The following is a 27,141-nucleotide window of genomic DNA, read 5'->3' as shown; positions in this document are numbered from 1 at the left end:
ATACAAATAAAGTTTGGTGCAGCACAGGAGGAATATCTGTCATTATATTAAAATGTGCAGTGTAGGAAAACAACTTGGGACCGACTCTTTTAAAGTCCCTTTCTTCCAATGTAAAGTCGTTTCTTTTTATTGTTCAGTTGAATTTTTAGGTCATTAAGATTTTTAAAGAACATATATAGAAAGAAAGGAAATATTTGGAGGCTGATCACTTTGCATGTCAACATAATTGTTTTTTTTATCTAAATAAATCTTTTCATATTTTGTTAAGAGTGTTAAAATGATAACTTTTAATAAATGGAAGTGAAGAGAAAACCTTAATGCACTACCATTACTGACCTGTTTAAACCACTGTACCATCCAAACTGTTTGCTCTGCTGGTGACCTCACTGTGATGACTCAGGCACAAGAAGGAAAGGTGATCTCATTCTGACTCAGTGACAGAAGCAAATGGCTTTAGGAGGGTCTAATCCTTCCTAACTCTAACCCTCTGACAATGCTCCATCCAGTTACACACTTCCTGCTGCTCAGACTGCAGTGTAACGATAAAACAAGACACAGATTAAACAAAGTCTGTGACATCTTGCAGTTCATTTCAACTGCTCCATGCCAAGGGGGTGGCCAGGGTGTGACTTTGTTTTTTGTTTCTTTCTTTTTTGACTCTCTTCAAGGCTACAAATATTCATCCTTGAGCTTCTGAGTGACTGGCGGAAAATGCACGACCCTCCCACCACTGTAAATAAGCTGTTAGATTTAAAAATGCACCAATTGATGTTTAAAAGTTAAAAGTTAAAGGTTGAAGACAAAATCCTGAAGCTGACAAAGTTTTTAATTTGGATGCACATTTGTACAAACTGTTTGTGTCTAAATTTAAAATGAGACATGTAAAATAAATTGATTTTGATTGAATGTCACTATTTTAGGTCCAGATTTGGTTATGTTATTTTCTGACAGAAGCATGTGTTGCACATGATGCGTTCATGAACCGTCAGAAATTTGAACATCTTACAATAATATCCGTTTTTACAGTTTCTGGCTGCGATAAATGGTGTAATTGTGGCAGTTTTTTTAAGAAACCATGCCTTCCAAATTCACAGGTTTTCTTTAAAAATCAGCAGTGAAAAAAATAGTCATTTAAAGTTGTATGCCCCTCATCTAAGCGTAAATAACAGAAGTCCCACCCCTGAGCATCGAAAATGATTTGGCCTCCCCCCCTCATAATTTACAAACAGTCCCTTATTAACTCATTTCTTTGAAGTCATATCATAATTGCAGATTCAGCAGCAGATTATGGTTTCTGTCAACCACATTAAGCAGACAAGTAAATGAGTTTACAAATTGCCCTGTTAGACAGGACTGAAACGTTAGAATCTTCACAATGCCACACAATTCATCAACATGTAGTGATTCAGTGATGACTATGTTTAGGAGGAGTTCACCCACAAAATTACCATTCCTGTCAGTCATGCCGTGTTACCTTGAATTTCCTCAGATGCCTCTGAAAACTCTTCCTTCAAAGCTAGTCTCCAATAGGTTTGTTTAGAGAGACGTGTGTGTGGGAAGTGAGGAACCTACAGCTGGATAAATAAGATTTGGATTATACTGCAGAAGTTGTACGAGTCCTTAGTTTTGATATAGTTTCTGTTGTTAAACAGTCCCCAGTCGATAAAGCAATGTTTGCCGTTTTCTGTGAAGTCAAAAAAACAAGTGTTTTCATTGCAAATTCAAGGGAACTCTGCACGACTAACCGATAGTGATTTTGTGGTTGAAGTATTCCTTTAAGACCAGGATTTCTTAAAGAACTCTGATACACAATACAACAGTTAAATCAACCAATCAGAGTCCAGACATGACGAGTAATGCTTAAACACCTTTATTGTGCCCAATCTGAACATACTCCACAACTGTAAGAGCAGCAAACTTGGCAGACCACAATGAGGTAGACTTTCAAAACTCTAAAAAGCAGCTGGGCTAAAGGGACAACAAGCTCAGCATGACAAACTGAATGGATAAAGAAAAGACACTTTGTCTTTGGCACACAGCTTATTATGCATTTATGTCCAACTGGAACAGGAAGGCAAAATGGGATAAGAAAGCGTGGAATCATTTACTGGGGTCTACTCAAGCTCTGGATAGATTAAATTTATCATCAGCTAAGTGGAAGTTCTTACATTCAACAGGAAACAAGCAGCTGTTCTAACGTAGGCGTGTCCCCCTGCTGATGTACAAAAGTGATTAAAAACCACTGCCACCTCTCCACACGTGCAAATTAAAAAGTGCAAAAATCAAACTATGTACAATCAAAGGTTCATTCACTCTACTCAACAGGATCCATCAGGTGCTTGAGAATTGATGGATATCCAGTAGTACTGTTACATACATTTAATATAACTGGACCAACAAAGTTAAAGTAGTACTTCCAACATTTTGTGCCCATTCAGTTGAAATTTTGGGAGGGCAAATTAATAAAAAAAGAAAAATAGCCACAGAAAAATGTATGAGAAAAAAGGAAAAATAAAAGGGGGGTTTTCCCATAAACAGCCGCCTGGTAGAATTCTGTTCAAAATTTTCATGTCATGACTTAAAACCGTTTGTGTACAAATTAGTAAAAAACTGCGTAAAAATGTCTGAAATGCGACTGGTTAAATGAAGCCCAACATTCAACTCCCAAAAGTAAGAAACACCAGTTGGCTTGCACAGGAAAAAACAGATGCCAACTGGGGGTAGGGGAGGGAGGGAGGAGGGGAAAAAAATAAAAATTTAAAGGCACTGTATGGCATTTGCCAATGAACGGCAATGAGACTCGCGTGATTGCTCTTCACTATGCAACACATGTAAACAAAAAGAAAAAAAATGGCATTTTCGTCCACTTCTTAACCTTAGGCTGACTCCCGTCTCTCTGTCTGGCCGCAAGTCTGGGAAAATGCATAAGTGTGAAGGGCCCCTTGTCTCTCCCAACAAGGTCACTGTGCATAGTGTCACTGTGAACAACAGCAAAAATGTAGCAAGTGCAAAAGTGAACATTTTCTACAGTGATATCCCCAGTGCCTGGTGGAGTGCCATGGTGCCCTCGTACCGAGGGACATCTGGCACACGTGCTCTTCTTGGCGGGCAGCCTCGCCCGGTCGAGGGGGGCTCTTCCTCTGGCCCTTCAGAGTGTTTGAATCCATCTGCTCTAGCTGGAATCCCTGTTCTTCTGGTTGCGCATGAGGGGCCGGTGGTTGCTCAAGATGTCCATGGAGTGCTGCCAGTGCCAGCAAGAGCGGCAGTAGTACTTGAAGCAGGCCTGTGTGTCGACAGACAGTGATAAAGTGCATTGTGGGTTAATTCATAATGACATTCCTGATGTTGGTAAAGACACTTCAGGATGATCCATTTCAAACTGATTTAACCCTCTGAAACCTGAGTGACATCTCTTTTCTTGGGCTGCTTTCAGACGCCTTTTGCAAGTATTTAAACATTTGAACCCTGAGCACAGTGGTGCCATTTCTTTAACAACATGGGAAAGAGGCAATGAGCAACTTGGTAAGGAATGTCCCACAAATTGCAAAAAAATAGTAGAAAACCATTTTTTTAAACTAGGGAAAAAAGAAAAAAAGTCAGGAAAAAAACTATAATTATTACAAATGTAAAATTAAGGTATAGAATTATTATAATATTGAAGCACTTTTTCCAAGTCATTTCTGTGTTTGTTTTTTAAATCTTTTTATTTTCCCTTCAACTAATTTTCTTGTTTTTAAATTTTCTCTTTTTACTAGTTTCTTGCAATTTTTTCTCTTCTTTTGTTGCTTATTGCATTCTTCCCGTGTTTTTGAAAGAAATCAAGCCAGTTTGCTCGGGTTTCAAATTAATGCACCATAGCTCAAAAATAAAAATGTAAAGGATAATTCTGGTTTGGTCTTGTTTTGTAGCATCAGCCATTGTTGCCACCAGTTGTAACAATTTACTTTGAAACTTCAGTAAATCTGGTCCCTATTTTCTCATGTTTGTGTCCAAGTGACTAAAGGATACAATTTTTTAAATTTGTCCAGTACTGAGAGCGCTGCAAACACAGCGGTGAAAACAGACTGCACGTTATTCCTACAGGCGATAGTGCACCGTCAATTTACAGGCGATAGTGCACCGTCAATTTACATCTATTGAAAGGGCTCGTTTTTGCCACTGACGGGCTCAGACTGTTATTCTAAGTGTCTGACAACAGTCTGTTATTGTGACCTCACTCAAGGAGAAATGTTCTGAAATCTCAGCTCAATATTCATCCATGACATTGAAAATCTTTTAGATAACACTATGCTACACTTTCTGTACTTCAACAAAATCTTCCTGACACTCCAACTCTCACCTCTTGTTAGATTTTAGGACAAGACTTTTCCTTGAGCAAGATTTGGTCACGATAAACACACCAGCAACTAGGGGTGTAACGGTACACAAGTCACGGTTCGTTTTTTTTTTTCGGTACAGTAATGAAAAAAATAGACAACTATTAAATATCTTTTACTTATTGGTAACCTTATTAAAACATACCACCACAGCAGTTAACTCTTTACACAATTTTTGAATGAAACAAATATATATGTGTAAAATCCTGCTTTTTCACATTGTTTGAATTAAAATAGAAATATAAAAGTGAAAAATAAAATCCTGCTGTTTTTTTAACACATTTTTTGAATGAAAAATATAAATTTCTGCTTAAACAGTTTCTCAATTAAAATAAAAAGTATAGTGCAGCTGGTCAGCTTTAAAGCCTGCTCAGATTCAGTTTTACTAGGAACTTACTTAGCTTTCCCACTTTGTTAAAGTGCCGTAAACAAAACATGCTTATATCTAAAGTGCAGCTTAAACAATTTTACTCAACTCCAATGGCGTTGGTTATTTCTTTAGCGCGATGGTCAGGGAAACGCTCTCTTTTTAAATGACGACGATATCGTAGTTTGCGCCAGATTGCGTTAACATGCGTTAGCATGTTAGACGTGTTTCCAAGTACATACCCGACTGCTGTTCTGCAGTGTCAGCACACTGCTTTTGTCTTGTCCACTTGTTTATTTCCATCTTCGTATTTTACTCTGAAACCAAAGTGTTCCCAAACGGAAGACTTAAGGTTTGCGGGTGGGTCTTCAGGTTCGTCAGGCTCACTTGCCATGTTGTCAAAATGCGAGAATGCGCTGCACAAAGTGAAGGCAGAGAATTAAAATAAAACAAAAAAAAAAAAAAAATAATGTCCTGCACCCAATAATTCGGTACAGGGTCGTGCCGAACTGGAAGTCGCGTACCGAACGGTTCAACACAAATACACGTACCGTTACGGCCCTACCAGCAACAGTTAAGGAACAACGTTTGATTTCTCTGTAAAGGACCCCTTTACGTAACTGCCAGGCACTTAAAATAATAATGTGAGCCTGTCAGTGGCAAAGATGAGCACATTTAGTGGACATACAAACAGTGCACAATTACCTGTAACCACTGTGGCTGGAGCACTCTCTCAATACTTGACCAAGTTTTTGCCATTAGCCATTTACACACACAACATCATGGGGAAGTAGGGTCCAGGTTGAAAAATACTTAAGTTTCCCTTTAACAAAGTTAGTTACCAAAATATGGAAACAGTGATGTGGCTACACTGAGGGCTGACAGGTTCACCAGGTTGTAAACATTTCCAAAGACCATAAACAAAATGTAATCCACTCTATTCTGAGGTAAAACCCAAAATGCGCTGTAGTGTCTGATAATTCCTCACTGCACAAGAAAACTACAGAAATGTACAGTGGGTCAAAGTCTGTTAACTGAGAGCTTGGAATTAAATAAATGAACAATTACTGTAAGATCCATTTTTAATTTGTCTGTTTATTTTTAGTGTAATACAATTTCTGTACACTAGGTGTCAGTAACCTACACTGGAAAATAATACCAGGGGAGGCATACAGTGTTTTGACCATGGCATCTGCAGGTAGCATGACAGTACCTATATTTAGTTAGGCTACTCAGCTGTGGGATTGACAGTGCTCTACCTGGATGTAAGAAAAGACTGGCCATAACTGTCACCGAGCGCTGCTACTAGCACGAGAAGATTTTGTTGAAGCACAAACTTTGCACTGACCTGGTCTCTGCAGAAGAAAGGCCCAGGTTGGCGAAGGCAAACTTGACACATGGAGTCTTCCAGGTACGGGTCAATCTGGACCTGAGGGGAAAAGGCAAAGCCACGAAAGTCATTTCACAGCAGTCACAGTGAGAGAGGTGTGAAAGCACAGTTAAAAAAAGCTTCCACTACTGTAACTGAGAACTTCCTGATGAAGCACCAGTGACTTTCAAAGTAATAAAAAATATTGCAGGTTTTAAAGCATTTGTGCTGCATAAGGTTTTCACGGGAATATTTTTATATCTGATTATCACTCCTGTTTTATTATTTCAATTAAAAGAGTCACTCCAAGGCAGTCACTGTCCACACCAGCAGCAGCAGCAGCAAATAATGATCAATCATCAGTGGTTATAGTGATACTATTATCTTTTACTTCAGTAGAAGCTGCATTGCCACAGTGCAGAAATACTGTTACAGGTACAGGTCATGCCTTCAAAATTGTACTTGAGTAAAAGGAGGACATAAGAATTACAATCTCAATATACCCAATGTACCAAAAATACCCATTACACAGAGTGCCCAATTTCGGAATGCTAAATATTGCAAAGTAAACATAAAATTTAATTTTCTGCTGCTCAATCGATCATTCAAGTCTCAGCTAGCGGTGAATTTTCAGTAGTATTTAATGTTTCTATATTTTCCCTTATAATATTACAGAGTATAGTTTACATCCCACGCTGTTGACATTTTACTGTCTTGCAGGTCGCGGTCACTTTCGATACAGTTTCATTTACAATTGAATTAAAACATTTGCCACCACAAATAGATTTTCTATTTTTGGAGCTAAGCTGTTAATTAGGAGCGCTATTGGAATAATATATATATACACGTTTTGTTATTTATAGCACCACATTATCAGAGTGCAGAGCACACTTGGGGCAGAGACGGATCAGCAGAACGTCAGGCACATTGAAAGTAAAACTCAACCGTTCGTTCTGTTGGGTCTAAAGTTTGCCTCCGCAGCAGCTGCTCCTGGCATCCATCGATCTGATCAGCTCTGAGTGGATCTACAGATCAATTATCCACCCTACAAGTCAAATCACAGCTGAGGAAAAAAACTCATCAAGAGCTCCACCTGCACTGTGTTCACGGACCCATAAAAACCTCTGTATCATTCTGTGTCGAGTTAATAAATTCAAAGGGACACTTGGGAATTTAAACGTAAAAAAGGGGGGGATAGTGGAGGTCGCTGTCGTCCCACCCATCATCAGCTTCCACCACACACACACACACACACACACACACACACACATTCAAACTCTGTGGGAAACACTGTTCTTACCTTCTTTGTAAACTTGGGGGTTTTGATCTCCACAAATGCTGCGCACACAGCCTTCAGATAACTGCGCTGATTGTTAAAAGTGACACGTCCAGAGCCTGAACAGGGAAAGGCACAGAATTCAGTTTATATCCGACTGTTTGGCAAAAAATATTCTGCACAGCAACTTATATAAAAACAGACATTTGATAGCTCCCTTCGCTTCGTTTCCTCAGTGCCCAGCACTTATAATTTGCAACTGATGCATGGCTCAAACCCTCATGTCAAAGTGAATACACTGGTCATGGCAACTCCACTGAAATTGACCGAGTTTATCGTCATGAATGTGACTCAGTCTGTGTTTGCTTCTGAAAGCAGGTTTCATTCATGCACCATCATTTTCAAAAAGCTTAATGATTAAAAAGGTAAATCTTGAACACAAAAAGAAGTTCCTAAAGAGACAGGTGACCAACAACAATTTACACTAATTCAAACTCCACATGTATCTCTGCAAACTACATGCACATACAGGAGCACAATTTTACCTTTAGCATGTTTCACTTTAAGAGTGAAAAGCTGGACATTACATCTGACTCAACACATGCGCTCTCACCTATGGGGTACTTGTGCTTGTCCGTGTCGATGCCAGCATACATGACGCCTCCGAACAGGTCGTTCATGATGCTGGCCAGCGCCTCAGCGTTCAGCATGCCATGCAGCGCACCAACAAACACCGTCTTACTGGGGTCCAAGCGCTGAGCGGGGCAGCGCACGTAGTTACTGTCGGAGATCACCCAGGGGATCACCTGCACCTATAAACCAAAAAAAGAGACAAGAGTCAGCAGTCAGATGACTTTTACAAAACTTTGCCTCGGTAAAATAAATCACAACATTGCCAGTTTTAAAGTAAGAAACCATCTGATCTATGGTGACAACTAATTAACCTACTGACATTTTTCCCCACTATTAAATCAAAAAGTTTGGACTGTGGGCTGCAGAACATGATGCACTTAAGTATTCAATTTACAGTGACCAAGCAGAAAAGCAGCAAAGGCTCAAAGGAGATGCTGCGGAGAATGTTTGGCATTTGTTTGATAAACGAAAAACAATTAATGGATTATGAATTATGCCAATTAGTTTTCTGTCGCATCAGTTTGAGCTCTGATGTGATCAGAGAATAATGAACCAAGATTACAAATCTGATCAGCTTTCAGTCCTGACAGCTTTATTCTCAGCTGCCACAGTTCACATTTTGGCCAGTTCCAACACAGTATGTAGTTTTTGCATAACTGTGCCCTGCATGTTTAAGTTTCTACTCACATCCTTGCATCTCATCCTGCGACTGGACATCTTGAAGTAGTACTCTCGGTTGTCCTCTGGGTGGAACGGATCCTGGGAGCAGGCGTGGAGCAACGCCCGCACAGACTTCTCGTTCTCAAACACCAAGTAAACATAACCTAGAAACATCCAGAATACTTTAGCACATATAATAACATGGCCTTCACAGTATTATGGTGAGAATTTAGACTCCAGCATGACGACCCTCACAATGTTCAGGCAGCAACTATACCAAGTACAAAAAAAACATCAAGGGCCTTTTCACATCTGAAAGTCTGAACCAAGGTTCATATTTTTGTTATGCTGTATTAGGGCTGCACACGACTCAGAATTACGTCAGTCAAATCGGATTTGGTCTGTATCATATTAAGTTGTTGTGAGCTGTAAATCCACCACTTCTAGGTAGAAGGCAGGAGATAACATTATAAAGCCTCTCTTCCTCCAGGAAGCTGCCTTTGTCTCACTCCGACTCAACTTGGGTCTGCAGCTGCCTGTAGTGGAGAGCAGCATGAAAGCGAGGAGCGCTCACTCTGCAGCTAAATCTGGGGACAGAAAGTCCCCATAAGTACACTAACTGAATTCCAAAAGAGACTGCTCAACTTGAAGAATCTCAGTTGACTGAAGGGTCTCCGAATGATTATTTGACTCGTCTGACTTTTAGGGGCGGTCCTACATCGTACAGATTTGACCGAATTAGTTTTGGTTTCACATTTCAATTACGCGAGCACACTAAAGAACTACACACGATACACCCATGTCCTGACGTCATCACCTTCATGAGCCGCGTTTCTCTATACTAGACACGGACTAGTTTGTAGACAGGCTGTTCAATCCTCCCACAAAGGAATTGCCCTACTGACTCTTTTTAAAGTCGTTTCAGTCTCTGCCCGTGTGCGACTGACACACAGGAAGAGACTGAAAATTCTTTTGAGATGTAAAAGGTAACAGATTACTAGTTACCCTGTTAAAAAATTAATAAGTGATGTAACTTTAATTACTTGAAGGGAATGTAAATTATTACATTTGATTACTTGTCTTACAAATGTTTTAAACAGGACAATAAAGCTAAAAAGACCTCCCCCATGTCTGTGTGTTTCTTCCAACTTTAGGAGACGAAACAATAAATGTTACATCCACTGTGTAACAGTGCATCATAGAACTCTATATATACACACACAGAATAACTTTGGTTCTCTGTGAGGGGATGAACGCTGGAAGCAATAAAACATGCTGCTGTGAGAAAGCAGAGACGAAGATTACACTCTGCAACAGTCCAGCAGGGAGCAGAGTAGGGAAAAGGGCACGCTTCATGTGCTGACAGGAGGTGGAGCACACGGTCTAATCACCTGATATCCACTGCTGTTCCTGCTGGGAGCAGAGCTGTGCAAATTCAAACAAGACAAACAACCAAAAACAGCGCTCAAAATTTGAGAGCAAACGTCCAGACGGATGGAGTCTGTCTGGATGTAGAGAAAGCTCCTTGTAAACCATCCTACACTTAGGGTCGCACTCAAATTTGTCCCAACGGCTTCACTGACTCATGTTGTCCAGAAATATGCCAAGAGAAAGCTTCCCTGCATGACAAAGAGATGCAAAGCTACAGAATATATTTTATATTCTACATATGAGCTTTTTACTGAAAATATTTCCACCTGGACCTTTATGCTCTCATTTCTCCTCTAATCATCACGCTGTAACCTGTGACAGGCTGTTATGATACCACAACTGTCACACATTCACATGTAGATTTTTTTGAGCTGTGAGCGTCACGTAGGTTTACATTACCAAAGGTTTATGACAAAATCACTTGATGACACCGACTCCCGTGTGCGCACGGCGAGAGAGGAGAGGGAGAGGCGCTGTGCTGCTGCCAGAGGAGCCCCTGAACGAGTTCCCTCTGAGCAGTAACTCACTAAAAGAGTCTGAGAAGTCCGGGGCTGTTCATAAAACATTCAGGACGCCACAGTTTATTCCACACTACTGAAGCTGCTCCTCTTTTTGGAACCACCGCGGTGTCGGTAGTAATTTTGCTTTCAGCCATGTTTGTCATTGCCGTGGGTAACAGTATGACGTCAATATGTCAACAAGTTGAAGTATCGCGAGGATCACAATATGAATTTTCATATATTAAAAATTATATTATTATGAGCGAGATAATATGGCACACGCCTAATGCCATGACATGTAACTAGTTACATCCCAACACTGACTGTACATTCACTACTATTTGACAACTTTACTGCCAATTTCTCTGCCAAAACACCCGTCTGCTCTGAGCAAAGTCACGGTCATGCTTTGTCGTCCACCCACACCCCTCTTCATCACTTGAAGATAGCCAGCAAAAACTTTATGCAAGTGATCTCAAAATCCAAATCATGTAAAATATGTCTTAACACCAAATGAACCACGGTTTAGGTAGATCCACACAGACCACCTCTTTTAGAGAGACCAAGGTTCAGCTGTTTGGTCCGCACAGTGGTCCTGGGGAGGCTTCAGATATAATTTTGGTTCAGATCAAACTGACAGTCCAAAGGTTCATACCAAACGAGGTACATGTGAAAGGGCCCTCAATGTGTCTGCTTTAAAAGGCCTAACAATCATGAGTTTTAAAAAAGTATTCAACAAAATAAATCATTATCACTTAACAGCTTTGTCTTTTTCCTAATCAAACAAACATGTCTTCAACAAATTACTGATGACGAAGCTGCAGCCTGAGACTGATCATTGCTGTCTGAATGATGCAAGAGGTGTGAGAATTGTGTGTAGTAAGAAAAAATGTCTTGAATAATGAGGACATCTGCCGTGAAAGCTGCATTAGGAAAAATGAACAGCAGTCACAAGTAGACCTTCAAACACTGACAGACACTTGACTGAATATTTGCTCCGTCTAACAGCTTAAAAATTACCAGCAGGCTGAATCAATACGTCCAAAAATCACAGAAACCCAACATTATAAGTGTTTAAACGGACTACTGCAGGTTTAATGCAGTGTGAAGCATTTCTCTTGTTCAGTTTCTACGTCTACCACCATGTTTCATGCTACATTTAAGCCCCAGTATCACCATCCAAAGCTGCTCTGGAGACCAACACTCAGACTCACCAGCATGCCATGTGCTCACCACAGTGCCACCCTGAAACCACGAAGAAAAAATAAATAGCCTACCAGCTTGTCGTTACCTTTTGCCACATTACCTTTGGGAGGACAGCGAGGGTGCTTTCCATCCTTACCAGGCCACTCCACGGTCAGAGGGCCGTAGCCACTGAAGGTGTTAATCAGGCCAGCTGACAGAAAAAGGACAAAGACAAAATTAACCAGTGTGACAAGTATTTCAAGAAGTATTGTTTCCAGTAAGTGGCAAATCTCTGTAGTTATAACCAATGTGGTTATGAGACGTTAACAGGGACACAGCTTAAAATGCTAGATATTTTTTAATACAATGACTGCTCGGGTTTTCAAGGGTGAGCATGGGAAAAACAAATGCTACACTTTCTTTAATGGGAACTTTTCAGTGGTTGGAATCGCATATTACCACTCTGGATGCTCATAGTATTGACATACTTCTGCCTACACTCTCAAACCAGTCGATTCAGTTTATCACTCCGCCCAGTGGTACCAGTAACCCATTACTCATCACTGCATTTTCTATGAAAAGGCTGGGTGGCCATCTCCAACACTAAAGCCCAGCTCAGACTAGGGATGTTTCTGGTGACTAATTTCCCTGTCGAAAAGAGGAAAACACCCAGAAAACCGTCAAAATCTAGCACAATTTAAGTATTTACCTTCAGTGATGTCCCAAGGCACGCCACCAAGAAAGACCTTGCAGGAGTACAGAGGATCCTTGTTGTTTCTGGGAGGCAGCTGACCGCTCCAGGTGAACGTGGCCTCATTCACAGCTGACGAGTCCACAAAGACAAAATTCAGATGTCACTTCAATCCACAAAGCCACCACATCTACCACGTATACAACTCAAGACATTTAAAAAAGGGCAGAACCGTGATAAGTCAGATTTACCTGCAGCCTGTCTGTGCAGGCGGGCCTCCCTCTCGATACTGAACGTATCATCCGGCTGCTCCAGCATATCTGCACCAGGCCAGGAGGAGCCGGTACGCCAGCGGCGAGAGATGGCTGAGGCGGGGCTGGCACTGGATGGCGGTGTCAGAGGAGAGCTGGAGTCCTGGGGGTCCAGACGGGAGCCCAGGCGCAGTAGATCCTTCTGCATGTTTGATGCGAGATACGGCAGGGGAGGGGAAATCCGCAGTGTTGACTAGAGAGAAAGACATGTCCAGACAAATGGTACCTCACTTGAGACATGAGCAGACTTCTAAATGTGATTAAAACTCTATACAGTACACATCTTTGTGCCTAATCATACAAGCACATCCAGCACAAACAAAGGCCAGATTTAAAACACTGAGGGAGTAGCACAGCCTGTACTACAATGGCTTACAAGGAGAGCTCAATAAATGTACTGATCATCAGTTCAGAGTCCTGTCACTTTCCAAACTGCTGCTCTGAGTTTTTTTGACATTAGAAATAGTTTTTTCCTCTAATGAAGTGAAGCCTGAGAGCTACCTCATGCAGCCGGTTTCAGCCTGCTGTTGCTCTCACTCCTCATCTAATTGCAACATATGTTAAACACACTTATACAAATATGAAGGTGTACTGACGCTGTATGTTTTTTGCTGCAGGCTTGCTGCTATACTTCACCTAAAAGCTACGCTGACACTTGCCGACACTGATGCAGCCTCCACTGCTGCCATTTTATAAGACCCATTTCCACCCCAGCATCTGCCTGTAGGGTCCAAGTCTACCCTGAGTTTTGTGTTTCCTTAAGAACAGTTCCCCCCAAAATCAAAAATACATGTTTGTCCTCTTACCTGCAGTGCCATTTATCAATCTAGATATGAGCCGTAGAGATGTCTGCCTTCTCTCTAATATAATGGCACTAACATTGAAGACGGCACTTAGTGCTCAAAACGCCAAAAAACCCCCAAAACATTTCAGTCAGGTCCACTTTGGTCAAAACTAATATTATATTTGGCGGTATTGTTCTGTTCTGGGGTCTCTCCATCCTTCCACTCGCCTACGAGGAAAGTCTAAGGCAGGAAGAGCAGCAGCAAAGACTCCTGGGAGAGCGGCAGAGCAGTATCAGTGACAAACAAAAATGACATTGATAAGTCAGACACAGCATGAAAAAGAGGAGCTGGGGTGGAGGCAGGTTGCAAAGCAGCTTGAGAGGAAGCAGTAACAGTAGGCAGGCCAGAGCAGTTTAAATAGGGCGCCCTGAATGAGATCTGCAAATTGGTTGCATAGAAAGGAATCATGTGATCAATCAGCTGCTCCATCAGTTGATTGGGCTGTTTGTTGATGTAGCTTGGATGTGAGCTGAGCTTGACACTGTGTCCTGCCTGAACTAACGCTATGCTCAATTTGAAAATCTCAGCAGCAATGTCTCTTTCCAGAAATCATGAGCCAGTCACTCAACATAATCCACAGACCTTGTTTTGAGCAGTTTCATGTAACCACATTGCCAACCATATCACCATGCAGAAGGAAGCATGTATCTAAAGTTTAAAGTGTAAAGTTCCACTGATTGTCACACACTTGAGCGTGTGAAATTTGTTCTCCGCATTTGACCCGGAGACCCGGTGAGCAGCTGCGGTGCCGCACTCGGGAATCATGTGGTGATCTAACCCCCACAATTCCAACCCCTGATGCTGAGTGCCAAGCAGGGAGGCAATGGGTCCCATTTTTATAGTCTTTGACCCGGTATGATCCCACGACCTCCCAGTTTCAGGGCACTGAGCTGGTACACAAGGATGAGGAGAACATTAATGGCCTCCTCCTTGGCTGAGCTGTAACATTAGCTGGCTCAGTGATGCTAGGTGAGCTAGCAGCAGATGCAAACACAACATGTCATCTGATGAATTTGAGCTAAGAGATGAGCAGGGAGATACCTGAATACACCCTGATATTGTGATCCCACTGCCCACTTATCTTCAGTATGTGGTTGTTAAAGTAAAGCCCATATACATTTGAAACAAACGTTCCCCACCTGACTCATCAAAAGTCCCAGCACATGAATAGGAGTTACAGAATAGGTATCATGAACCTTACCAGCATGTCACAGAGGTGGTCTGAGCCAGAGCTGAATCCGCTGGTCTCCGAGTCTTCAGGACTGCTGGAGCGAGAGTCCAAAAAGGAGCTGGAGTCCAGACGGTTTGCCATGCGCGCCATGCTGGGGAACTTCTCCAGGAAGTCAGCAGTCATGCTCAAAGACTCAGGGGGCAGGTAGCCTGGGGGCTTTCCAAGGATGCTACTGAAGGGGCTGTTCAGCATACCTAGCACTGGAGAGAAAGGACACATACACCATTTACAGTCTTACTGAGAAGACTCGGCCATCTCAGAGTGATCTGTGCAGGTAGACGTAGTGATATCACTCAGACCCAGACACCACACTGGCAGCAACAAAGCCGCCTGGTGTGTTGCTTCACGTCGCCTGTGTCTCTGGCAAAAGTTGCACATGAACACACCACAAAGACTACAAATGACAGCCAACTAGCAAGTACACTCTGCGCCTGCATGAGAGGAAATAACTCCACACCAACAGACGGCAGCAGTTTTGTATGTCATTTAAAAAAGGGAAACCAGAGGACTGTCTTGATGCTAGTTAGCCAGTTAGCAGATATAACTACTATGTGCGATATATTGATATATTTTCAAGCAAGATATAAATTTAGACCACACTGTTCATATCAATATATAGGGTCAAGTTCACACTTTCTGCACAGCTCCGCCCCACTCAGTCACTCAAGTTCTCCATCAACACTAAGACATAGGGCTGCTCCTCTGTTTAATCTGTCTGTTAATTAGTCTACAGTACGACATCGGTTGATATGTCGCACAAGCTACAATGAATGAGTCTGAAATAAATTTACCACAGCACATACGCAATCCAGCGCTGAGCAGCTAGTTTGTGTGTGAGGTGGATCACAGCAAGTTGCTGTTCTTGGTAGTTGTAGTCTATTTTGTGAAACTGAGACAGCGCCTTCATGCAGGCGACAGATGGGTTTAATAAAAATGGAATGACAACACAGACGTTTCATATACAAGACATATATAACACAGACAAACTGTCTCTTGCTCCTTCCCTCCCTCAGCCTCTCTGTTGATGCTCTGTGTATAAATAAGATCGATAGCCCACATAAATGAAAATATTTAAATCATTCTCCAGCACTAGATTCATTTGAAAGGCCAAAAGATGGACTCCATACACAAAAGATGTTTAATTGTGTCAAACTACAATGGATTTGGACCTACTTGATACTTATACTCAGGTTATAGTTTAGTGTCCTGTGCTGCAAACCTTTAAACCTCTGTAGCTCCAGTGCTGTGTGCAAAAAGTTAACAGGCCTGCCATTTTATATAATTTTGCATTTACATGTTGTGCAGCTGTATATTTTAACAGTTGAATAAAATCCCTGTCTTTGCATTTTGATCACAATCTGTTTAATAAAAGTGCTTGTGACATCCTAAATGTGGCTTTGACTTGCAGCTGAAAACATGTAGTTCATTTTGTAGAAAATACTGAGATATACATCTTTTAAATCGCCAGTCAGCCTGTAAATAGGATAGATACAGAGATATAAATTTTTGTCCATATCGGCCAGCCCTACAATCATTTAATTCACCGATGGGCTCTGCCATCACCGATTCAACATGATAAATCAGCAGAAAAGAAGCTGAATATCACCATAGAGGGCCAACTGTCTGGGATACATCACACCAACGAGGGCTAGGGATGCTAACCAACACTGACCGACGGCCGACCATCAGCTTGGTGTGTCAGGGCTTTTAGCTTGTTTGACGTCGTCCGTTTTGAAAGCGTATGAGCAGACTGAAGACGGGATGTGTGTGCTGAATCAACAGCGCCATACTAATTTGTCAGAAGGCTGCGGGCATTGTAAATTCAAGTTTCTTAAATGTGTATCTTTCTTTGCTCCTCCAGTTGCAAAAACAGGCTCCCACAAAGAGCAGAGCAAAGAGAATTGGGCTCGTGTGCTGAATCTTGAGCACCACATTGATTAGAGAGAAGTGAAAGGCAGCAAACGCCAAGTCAAGTTTCCCAAATTTGCATGTAGGAGAGGATACTTGATGTGCAAGCTGGCTGCCAACATCAACCCAAACTGAGTCGATGCTTGAAGCATTTTTAATTTTACTTTCGTTGTTTTGTAACTTGGCTGCAGCTAATCTGAAACCCGGCCTTGTCACAGAAGCTACATGCCTTTCCCTTTAGCTAATTCATTCAACACCTTCCCCAAACAAAGTCCGACGATGCTTAGCAGCCATTCCTTCAGCATTAACCAGCAGCTTCCTTCCTCTTGATAACAAAGTGAGTCAGCTGGAAACACAGATACGTACTGCGTGGCCTGTAACCGTGAACACGAGGCTCTGAGGGGGATTATTCAGCTGTAGGCCGCATTCAAAGCTCTGTCCCACTTTGTTGCGGGCCCAGTTTAGAAAGCTCTAAATGAAGTCATGCCGGGTCGGTTTGGACACGCAGCGATAAAACGATAGCACTACAAATGGGTCAGGACAAGTGGGGCATCATTATTGTGTGTGATACCTCTCTGAAGACAGACACTCATCTCAGAGCTGTCTGACAGCCTGAATGTCAGCATTTACATAATCTATGTTCATGCATGTTAAACAGCTGACTGACTGTTAGTCTGGGTTGTATCCTCACTTAACATATGCACCCGGTGTGAAAATAATACCCTGGCATCATCAGTTTGATCAACAGGTGCTCACATGTTTAGATAATGACTTCTAATCTTGCGTGCTGTAGGTTTGGGGAAAAGAAAAGTAGCTTCACTGGATTGTTTTTGTGCCTGCTCGATTGCTGGAGATGCAGCAAAGCAAAACTGCCACATCATCCTCCCTAGTGAGTGACGCTACAGCCTGTTCCCACACACAGACTGCTGTTAATAACCAACCACAAATTCCAATAAAAAAGAGGGCGACACAAATTGAGGCAGACAACCTGACAGCTGCTACAATATCTGCTGTAATGTTCAAATCAATGGTGTCATGGAGAGAGCGAATGTACTCGAACACACACTTTATATAACAAGACAGAGCTGCAGGTTTTGCTGTTATGATACATTTAGATAAACAGATCTGGTACTTACTGGAGGGTGAGTTGGTCTGAACATGCGAGGGGGATGTGTGTGTGTCCGTCTCCTGGCTGCTCCAGGGTCTGTCCCAGCCGGACAGCCGGAGAGACTGGAGGCCCAGGCCCAGGTCTGTGACACCCGGTGGGCCCCTGGATGACGGCATCTCCTGGGAGCCGGGCATGCCACCACAGTTGGGGAAGAGCATCCTCCTGCTGCCCACCGCAGCCAGCTCCGACTCTTCTCGATCCAAGATCCAGTTCAGAGATGTGGGGAAAGAGAGGAGAGAGGAAGTGTTAGACAGCTAAAAAGAAACTGTTGTCTCAGTCTGTGTTACATAAAAAAAGGGGGCAGGGAGAAAGTCGTCACACAAAACTGTTCCTGTAAAAGAGAATTTGAAAAACAAACTTCTCTGATCGCCTCATCTCCCCCTACCCTGGATGACGGGGGAGCTAACCTGCTGCCTCTGTGCCCGGTGCAACTGCCATGCATCTCCGTCCGCATCACTGACCCACCTAGCAGCATGTGACATGGCTGCTGATGCACTTGCACACCCCTGCTAATGACATCAGCTTTCCCCCACCTCCCTGCTTCCTTGCCTAACAACTGTGTAATGAAAAATTCCTGTCGGAGCTATTGGCTTGTTGATAGGAGTACTCCCCTCTCTGGTAGGCACAGCACGTCTCCGATGGTGGGAAGACGGCCGCCACCGTTGCTACTGCTGCTTACTCTGTCTAGCCTTGTTTCCTGAGTGAGCTGACAGAGGCAGGGGGGGAGGGAGGGAGGGAGGTGAGGGGCAGAGCTACAGCGGCATGGTGGGAGGCAGCATGGGAGATGGGAGCGAATGACTCAGCAGACTTGATTTAAAAAGAACTTCAGATTTGAGGATGCTCAATAAGAGATCAGAAAACTGGATCTAAATCACTGCTTTAACCGTACACACCGACTGATGTATCCTCTGAGGTTTTCCTGCACACAAACACACACTGAAGACACAGTGCATGCAGAGACTCGCTGTTAGCAGAAGCAGCTGACTGATCAGATGTTGAGGACGGAGCGATTTGCACAGCCAGCTCCTCCCTTCCCCTCTCCAGGCCTGGAAAGCATCCAGCAGCCAGCCCTGATTCAGCAACACCAGGCTGGGGTGGTGGGGCAGAGAGGCCACAGCAGAAGTTCAGCTCAGTTTGCGTCAAGATACGAGTCACTTTCGTAAAACTCGCAGGACATTAGTGTTGGACTGCTGCTCATGTCAAGCCCAGTGAAACCTCCATACTATCCAGAACAAGACTGCCGTTAAGCAAATTAACAATTCAAGGAAAAGACGCAGGCACTGTGCTGAGCTTAAATCTTGGCAATCTCACGCTTGGGGTAAAAAAAAAAACAAAAAAACTTCAAAGTGCTGCAATGCTGCAGACCAGCGATGCAGCATGAATCAGCTGCTGGCACCCGAATGATAATGACAAGGTGAAGGAGGTTTAACAGATGGCAACTCTGGCTGAGAAAGTGACAGTGGCTTCTTTGGCGGGAGGCAACTTTTCACCTTGAAAAAACATCTTGAAACTAACTAGTGTTTCTGTAACTTCATTCAGAGTCATTTTATGGTTTTACGGTCTTAATGGGTTGCTACAACAAAAATGCAAACCACAAATCAGCAGCAGGAGGATCCAACACTGGATTCAATAGCTATCACTGAAGACACCGAAGTCATGTCCTCGGCATTTAAAGTTTAGGAAATTGGGAAGAAGTTGCATTCACATAAACAAGTTCATGCATTTTTACAAGGGCGCAGGTTTTGTGTCAACACTGAAGGGGCGACATATGAAATGAGAGGATTAAGGGTCCTCCATCAGAAAACTTTCAGCATCAAACACTTTATTTCCTGCATTCTGGTGAATTTTTGGCACTAATTTGTGCCTTTCTGTTCTTTGCTACCTTGTTTTTTAGACCGAATCACTGGCTACGGTTACATGATGGCTTCTCATTCGGAATGAAATAAATCTGAATGAAATCATTCGGAATTAAAGTCTTTCCAGGTAGTTTACATGGGAAATATTCATTCCGAATGAGGGTTTACATGGGAGATCAGTTCAATTGCCTTTATTCAGGTCTGTGCAAGGTTTGGGGCAGGGAACGTTTCTGATTGGATAGGGGGCGGGGCGGATGTTACGTGTTTACATTTACCGGAAGAAAACACTGTAGTCCTCGCTCCGGATAACAAGATGCTTGACGACGCCGTTCTTAGTGCCTTTTTCGGGCTTGTTTTGCTTATATTCTTGAAGCAGCAGTACGACAACAACCTTGTTCTGCTAATGCTTCATCTGTTGAGGAGGAGAAGGGAGGTAGAAGGTCGAAGAAGGGAGGCAGAAGACCGTGCTGTGGCGAATGGAAACCGGTGAGTGCAACAAGTCCGACTGCTCTATCTCAGCCCGTTGCTATGCAGCCCGTTGCTATGCGCGCTATATACGTCATCACGCCAGAAGGGCAAGGAAACGAGCATGCGCAGAAAGACCGGAATGAACTTAAAGAGGAATGAGCGTATACATGCACACAAAATTCTTTCATTCGGAATGACGAACGGAATAAACCACCCCCTTTAATCGGATTTAATTTTCAATCGGAATGACCGTTTACATGACCACTTTCAATCGGAATGGCCTTTCATTCCGATTAAAAGTGGAATTAAACTGTGCATGTAAACGTACTGAGTATCATGCTAATAATCCAGAAAACTGGCGATTAATTTAAATTGCAGAGATATGCAGACTTGGCAAACTTGTTTACTTCTTTTTTGTGATTTTCAGCCGTAACTGTTAAGTTTAAAGATTAGGAATGCACACAATTAGACATCTAAACGATTAAACGTCCGCCCCCTTGCTAGTCGGCACCGGAAATATTAGTCGGTTAAACCAATCAGTATTTATTTACGTACAAGGTAGTCTCTATATACAGACTCTACATTCAGTGAATGTAGAGTCTGTAGGCAAACCCCGGAGATCTTGCCTCCGGAAGAAGAGCAGAAGAGCCCTGGTTTCCGGTTGTAGGCTGTGTTTAGTCCGCGTGATATTGATCAATCACGCTTGAGCCGGCTGCAGTTGTTGCCAGGTTAAACGGTCTGTGCGGTGAACTAACGAGGCGGAACATAATTGGCGTCACTGCAAACTCTGAATCCATCACCATGGTTCAGCATATTTACTTATATATAAACGGAAGTCGGAAACGGAAATTTGCCTCCTCCGCCCAAATCAAACCGGAATGCCAAAAAAAAAAAAAAAAAAAAAAATCAGGGGTCTGCCCCCAGAGGCTGTATCGCCGAATACAGCCGATGGGTTCCGAGAACGTGTACAAGGCGGCTTAATTGTCATGCAGCCGCCTGCCACTAGTGGGTGCTACAGAGCCGTCAGACAGCAGTCCCCCTCCCCGTGGTAATGCTCCAGTAGACTGTTTTATTGGAGAGATGTCCTCTCACTAAGCCAGCGCGGTTTGGCAGAACGTTGATCTAGAAAATTAATTCAGCAGCAATTAATCTTTTTGAGATGTTTTATTATTTGTTAACTTTAAGTGAGTTGGTGTCAGATAATGTGCAGGTTTACATTCACACTGCACGGAGCTACATGCCTCTCATTTCAGCTGAAATTTGATTATAATTTAGATGTTGTTTTATTAACTTTAATGTGAATTGCTGAATCATTTCTGTCAGATAATCTGCAAGGTTCAATGTGCCCCACATTTCAGAGGCAATTTCTTTATTTCAGATGTTATTTTAGTGGTTAACTTTTGACTGAGTTGCGGTCATGCTCACATTCATACCGCACGGCGCAAAGTGTCTTGCACTTCGGCAGCATTTAAAAATCAGACATGGTTGTTGAAGATTGTGATTAAAGGCTTCAAAGGGCTCTTAATGCACACAACTGGGACAATGTGTCAAATACTTAATAAATTGTGCTAAATTTTGCTTTACGTGTGTTCTCCCTTTTTTAGACTAGTGGACTAGTCTTAATTAAAATTTTCGTTTAGTTGACAGGGAAATTAGTCGCCAGGAACATCCCTATTAAAGATATAATTTAACATGGTGGTCCAACCTATCTGACATTTCTGCTGTGCCTACTTTATGTACTGTGTTGCTTTGCTAGTGTCTGATGAACCACATCTACCAACACTGAAGCTAAGCACTGCTGAGGGGATGGGAGCCACAGCAAAATGTTTTTTAGCCACTTAAAAAGACCTACCCAAAACAATAAAAGAAAAATCAGTGTACGCTACATTTAGAAATTGGGACATTTCATAGAATAAATGGTCATCAATGAAAAGGTCCAGTGTGAACAATTTAGGAAGATATTTTAGCAGAAATTGAATAAAAAATGAGTGTTTTCTCTTTGGTGTACAATCACCTGAAAATAAGAACTGTTGTGTTTTCGTTATCTCAGAATGAGTCGTTTATATCTACACAGGAAGTGGGGCTTAATCCACAAAGTCCGCCAAGTTACACCACCATGTTTCTACAGCAGCCCAGAGTGGACAAACTAAATACTGGCTTGCGATAGGCCCATTCTTGTTTTCGCTTCAGCCACCGTAGTTAGCAAACCCTACACACCACGTTGGAAAAACACTGGTTTTTAAACATGAAACTGCTTTATTTAGTGTTTTACCGGGTTTAAATCACCTGGTCCTTTTGTTTTGGAGAGGAGGAGACCTCTGCGGATAATTCAGCTCCCGGTAAAATCCTCCTGAACAATGAACACTGAAGAAATTCAGTGGAAGGTTAAGACGGTTGTAGTCTGCAATCCTCACTGCTAGATGCCACTAAATCCCCCTAAATCTTACACACTGGACTGGAAATATTTTTGGGTTTTGGACTGTTGGGAGGACAAAACCAGAAACACTGAGGTCAAATGGGGCTTCTGAGAATGACTGTAAAGGACTAACAGTATTTCCCCAACCAAAATTGTATTCCTAGTAGTGTGACCTTCAAACAGTCCTTAAACTCAATTTTACAATTAAAAAGGTCCAGTGAGTAGGATTTAGGGGGATATATTGATAGAAATTAGGGATAGACCGATATGGATTTTTTAGGGCCGATGCCGATTTTTTTCCATCACCCTTAGCCGATGACCGATTATGGATTGCTGATTTTCTTGAGCCGATATTTGGGGCCGATACTGCTTTTGCTCCCTCAATTTACATAAAAAAAAAAATGACACCATGATAACAAATATTACAGGTCTCAAGTTTAAAATAAGAAACATTTATTGAACAGTAAAAAATACTAAAACAAGATGGAAAGTTGAGGTAGAACAGGTAGAATATTATTATTATTATTATTATTATTATTATGCATTCAAATAAAAAAAGAGTTCAGTGCTCTTAAATCTTCCAGTAATGTCTTCATAAAATAAACAAATATTTAAGCTGAAGCATAAATAAAACAACTACTGTACACAGTAGGATTCAACAGCTTTGTTCAACTTAACCACATACTTTCAAATGAAAAAAAGTGCCAGGGAAAAATAAATCTGCGAACCCATGTGCGTATCGGCCGATGCCTATACAGGTAAAAAACTGAAATATCGGCCCGATATATCGGCCGGCCGATGTATCGGTCTATCCTTAATAGAAATGGAATATAATAATAGGTTCTTTAGTGTATAATCACCTGCTACCTTAAAATGAGCCATTTATATCTGCATAGAGAACAGGTTCTCATCCACAGAGATGACCATGTTTCTACAGTAGCCCATGACGCACAAACACTGGCTCTACACAGGGTCAGTCTTGTTTTTGCTTCAGCCACTGTGCCACAAGCCAAACCACATTGGAAAAACACCGATTTTTTTTTTTTTGAGCACACATTTGCAGGTATTGTGCAAGCGGGATGTCTGCGTCAAGCTGTAGAAACATTAATTTGCAACACGAAACGGTTTTACTCAGTGTTTTTACCAGTTGTAATCACCTGGTCTGTTTATTTTGGAGAGGAGGAGACCTCTGGGGATAATTCAGCTCCCAGTAAAAACCTCCTGAACCAAACACTGACTCTAGATAGGACCATTTGTGTTGGTCACCGTAGTGTTTAAGGGTTTATAATCATTGAGTCTCTTCGTTTTGGAGAGGAGAGACCTCTGGAGATGATTAGTCTCACCGTACGAAGCCATTTGAACAATGAAAACTTCAGAAATCCTAACCGGGAGCTCACGCTTGGCACACAGGATTCGCAAACCTCACTGTTAGATGCCACTAAATCCTGCACAGGACCATTTTAAACATGGTTGACAGTTTGTTTAGGTTTTAATGGAAAAGACTGAACAGCTAGTTGATTACCTCTGGACTTTAGAGTATTTCCCAATCACAATTCTTGGCAGTGTGGCCTTAAAACGTCATATACATATAAAATTGAGTCAATTTTACAATTAAATGGTTAAAACATAAGAAAATCCAAATAATTAGATGAAGCTATTAACTTTTTGATGTCTGCTCAAACTTTTCCAACAGGTTCAGTGAAGGGCCTTCATCTCAGTGCGTCTAAAGCCCTGTGTTTATACCCCAGCAGACTAACCAGGCATGAACCTGGTCTTGGTGTGTGCAGCCAAGTCGACCTGCTGCAAAGAGTCAAACACTAAACAGACTTTACCACTCAGCAGGTCTTGCTTTCCCTTGGTGCTGTTAGGCGTGGTGCACACACCGGTGAAATCCAGAGCGTTGCCCAGCATGGTGTTCATCCTGCGGAAGATGTCGGCGTTGCTGCAGGTGGACAGAGCCGGAGACTCGGTGTCCGGGCTGTCCGGCCTGCGGGGGTCGTTTCTCTGCAGGAGGGAGACAACAAGAGAGGAGACACTCATGCTGAAGGTGCAAACATGTGGCCGAGCACAAAACACAACTTTACCGACCGTTGTTAAAACAGCTCCGGTGTGTTACCGGGTCTGACAGTGACGTCGGTGAGTCTCATGTCACACAAAGGATCAAATGTTGAACGTTAAACTAATTTAATTCACCGGTTTAATTAAGTTGTTTTTTTTAACTCACCAGGGAAAACGCCATGATGTGGACTGACAGCCTGTGAGAAATGTCACAATAATAACGGCTGGCTGCGGTAAAAGGTCATACTTATGAAGTCTGCTAACCTGCTAATTAGGCTCAATTTACTGAACGTGTGCTGGACGAATGGAGCGCCGCGAGGAGGCCCACATTGTGGTCACGTGACACACATCAAGGGCCTCACCGCTCATAATAGAGATCACGTGTCAGTGTAGATAGATAGATAGATAGATAGACAGAAAATTAAATTAAAAAATAAATTAAAATTAAATAAAATAAGTGTCTGTCAATTCAATTCAATTCAATTCAATAGAACTTTATTTATCCTGAAAAAGGTACAAACTATCTCCTGTGCTGACTGGGTTCAGACGGGTCCTCTGCCTCCTAAAATCCACCACCAGCTCCTTTGTCTTTGTGACGTTGAGTTGCAGGTGGTTTCTTCCGCACCAGTCCACAAAGCTGTCCAATACACTCCTGGATCCAGCCTGTATTCAGCCTCTTGGCTCCCCCTGGTCCCTTGGTTAGGGTTCATCAGTTATTATGGTGGAAAAAAAAATACAAGTATCCAAATATTTCCTGCTCAATGCATTCTGGGATATGCCCCACAGTATTTTAAATAAATACTAAAATACAAATAAAATATAAAAGTTATAGGTAAAGGTATAAAAGGTAAATTAGCCTTTAGTTTGCACAAGATGAATACAAATGAGACGAGTATGTGTCTGTGTATGCTAAATGATATGGTTGTTGTTTAACAGTGTTCCTGCTTTGGTTAACTGACAGATATTATAATTTTGTATTGTTTTTATTTTCTAGATTTTATTGTTTTTATGGCAGATTTTGTTTTTGTATTTATCTTTTTCGTCTATTTCCTGTTTTCCTTATTGCTATTAATAATTATTGATAGACATTGCTGCTAGTTTCTTATTTTTGTGGACTTTTTCATCATTTTATTGCAATTGTTATTTCATATTATGAAATCCTAAAGCCCGCTGAATGTGATTTGAGGTCATTGCTGTGAAAGAATTTAATGCTCAGTCAATTTTCCCTGAATAAACAATGGTTTGATGAAAATTATTAGAATATTTTACAATTCATTCTCACTTTCACTTCTTTCATTTATTTGAATCAGTGAGCAAAACTAAGTTGTTGCAGTTTGTTTCAGAGGCAGGGGTGTAGCACCAGAGTCTGGGCCCTCTTCATGGGCTGGGGGGCACCTTGGTGGTGAGCTGGCACCTCTCCAGCTGCCAGTCCATGCTCCATGTTTGGTCCAGACGGGGGCTTGGGCCTGTGATCATCCGGTTCCCAACCCAAGCACCTATGAATTGAGCTACTGCCGCCCCTGAAGCCACCTGGCAGTATGTGAAGTGTGTGACATTAGGAAGGGTCAAGCACTGACTTCAGCTTACCATGTTCCATAGGGGATGCAGGGGAAACGTACCCCTCAGTATTTAGATCATGTTCAAGACCAGCCTGTTCTCCAGCTGCTTCATGCCTGCTGGTCAAAGTAGCAGAGGACTTTTATTTTGGAAAAAAATAAATACATTTACACCATAAATTGATGCAGAAAAGGCACAAAGTTATGCATAAAAATAATGCAGGAAATTGCTCCAAATTTTTTGGCGTACGACCCCCAGACACCTGATTTTGTGTCCCTCCACCCCAGTGTTAACAAAACCTGCGCCCTTGCCATGCCCACAACTGATCATAACAAGGTCGTTCCTGTTTTCAGGGCCAGATAAGCGTTTGAAAATGGATGGATGTACTTTACTTAAGTATTTCCATTTATATTACTAGATACAGTAGTTCTACTCTACCAGAGGTAAGTCTCAAACTTGTGATGTCATGGAGTATCAAGTCTGGAGCTGCTCCATGGACAATAATCATGATCACGGAGTGCTTCACATGTAAACAGACATAATGGACATAAAACAAACACGGCAATTCAATATCAAAATCAGTTTAAAACATGGAGAGAAGTTTCAGACTTGTATTAGGAAAGTCAGAGTGAGCTAAAGGCTAAAGTGGACAGTGAGCTAGCTTCACTGATATCTGTAGATGGTGTGTTCCATAACTTTGGGGTGTAACTGACAAAGGCTGCATCCTCGATCTTCTTCCGGCTGTTGTTGGGAACCTCCAGTAAACCAGCAGCAGATGATTGCAGTGTTCTTGGAGGCAAATAGTTGACAAGGGAGTTAGCAATGTAGCTTAGTC

General features: G+C 42.2%; 1 protein-coding gene across 6 annotated transcripts; it reads right to left on the bottom strand.

Moving 5' to 3' along the window:
* Positions 1-1,854: 1,854 nt before the first annotated feature.
* Positions 1,855-25,075, bottom strand: cpeb1b (cytoplasmic polyadenylation element binding protein 1b). 6 transcript variants are annotated; one of them, XM_033623127.2, is made up of 12 exons: positions 24,916-25,075; positions 24,524-24,695; positions 17,920-18,141; positions 14,846-15,075; positions 12,740-12,992; positions 12,507-12,620; positions 11,904-12,008; positions 8,709-8,845; positions 8,002-8,200; positions 7,413-7,507; positions 6,092-6,172; positions 1,855-3,283 (listed from the first exon to the last, which is right to left on the bottom strand). In XM_033623127.2, the coding sequence occupies exons 1-12, from the start codon at positions 24,928-24,930 to the stop codon at positions 3,173-3,175; spliced, it is 1,734 nt and encodes a 577-aa protein (XP_033479018.1). In that variant the 5' UTR covers positions 24,931-25,075; the 3' UTR covers positions 1,855-3,172. The 6 variants fall into 6 exon arrangements, with proteins under 6 accessions (XP_033479018.1, XP_078029823.1, XP_078029827.1 ...); XM_078173697.1 differs by having other exon boundaries at positions 11,919-12,008; XM_078173701.1 differs by having other exon boundaries at positions 17,920-18,168; positions 24,530-24,695.
* Between the last annotated feature and the right edge of the window lie 2,066 nt (positions 25,076-27,141).

This window comes from Epinephelus lanceolatus, chromosome 2, assembly GCF_041903045.1.
Source record: "Epinephelus lanceolatus isolate andai-2023 chromosome 2, ASM4190304v1, whole genome shotgun sequence".
Lineage (NCBI taxonomy): Eukaryota > Metazoa > Chordata > Actinopteri > Perciformes > Serranidae > Epinephelus > Epinephelus lanceolatus.
The sequence above is the reverse complement of the archived record's forward strand: the minus strand, read 5'-3'. Positions and strand labels throughout refer to the sequence as shown.

What these genes read in the sequence shown, in the direction of transcription:
- cpeb1b (XM_078173701.1), bottom strand. An exon ending in CAAGGGAAAGCAAGACCTGC is followed by an intron (nt 18,169 to 24,529) that starts TGAGTGGTAAAG and finishes CTTTCCCCACAT; the next exon opens with CTCTGAACTGGATCTTGGAT. An exon ending in CAAAGGTAATGTGGCAAAAG is followed by an intron (nt 8,846 to 11,903) that starts GTAACGACAAGC and finishes GGATGTTTCTAG; the next exon opens with GTTATGTTTACTTGGTGTTT.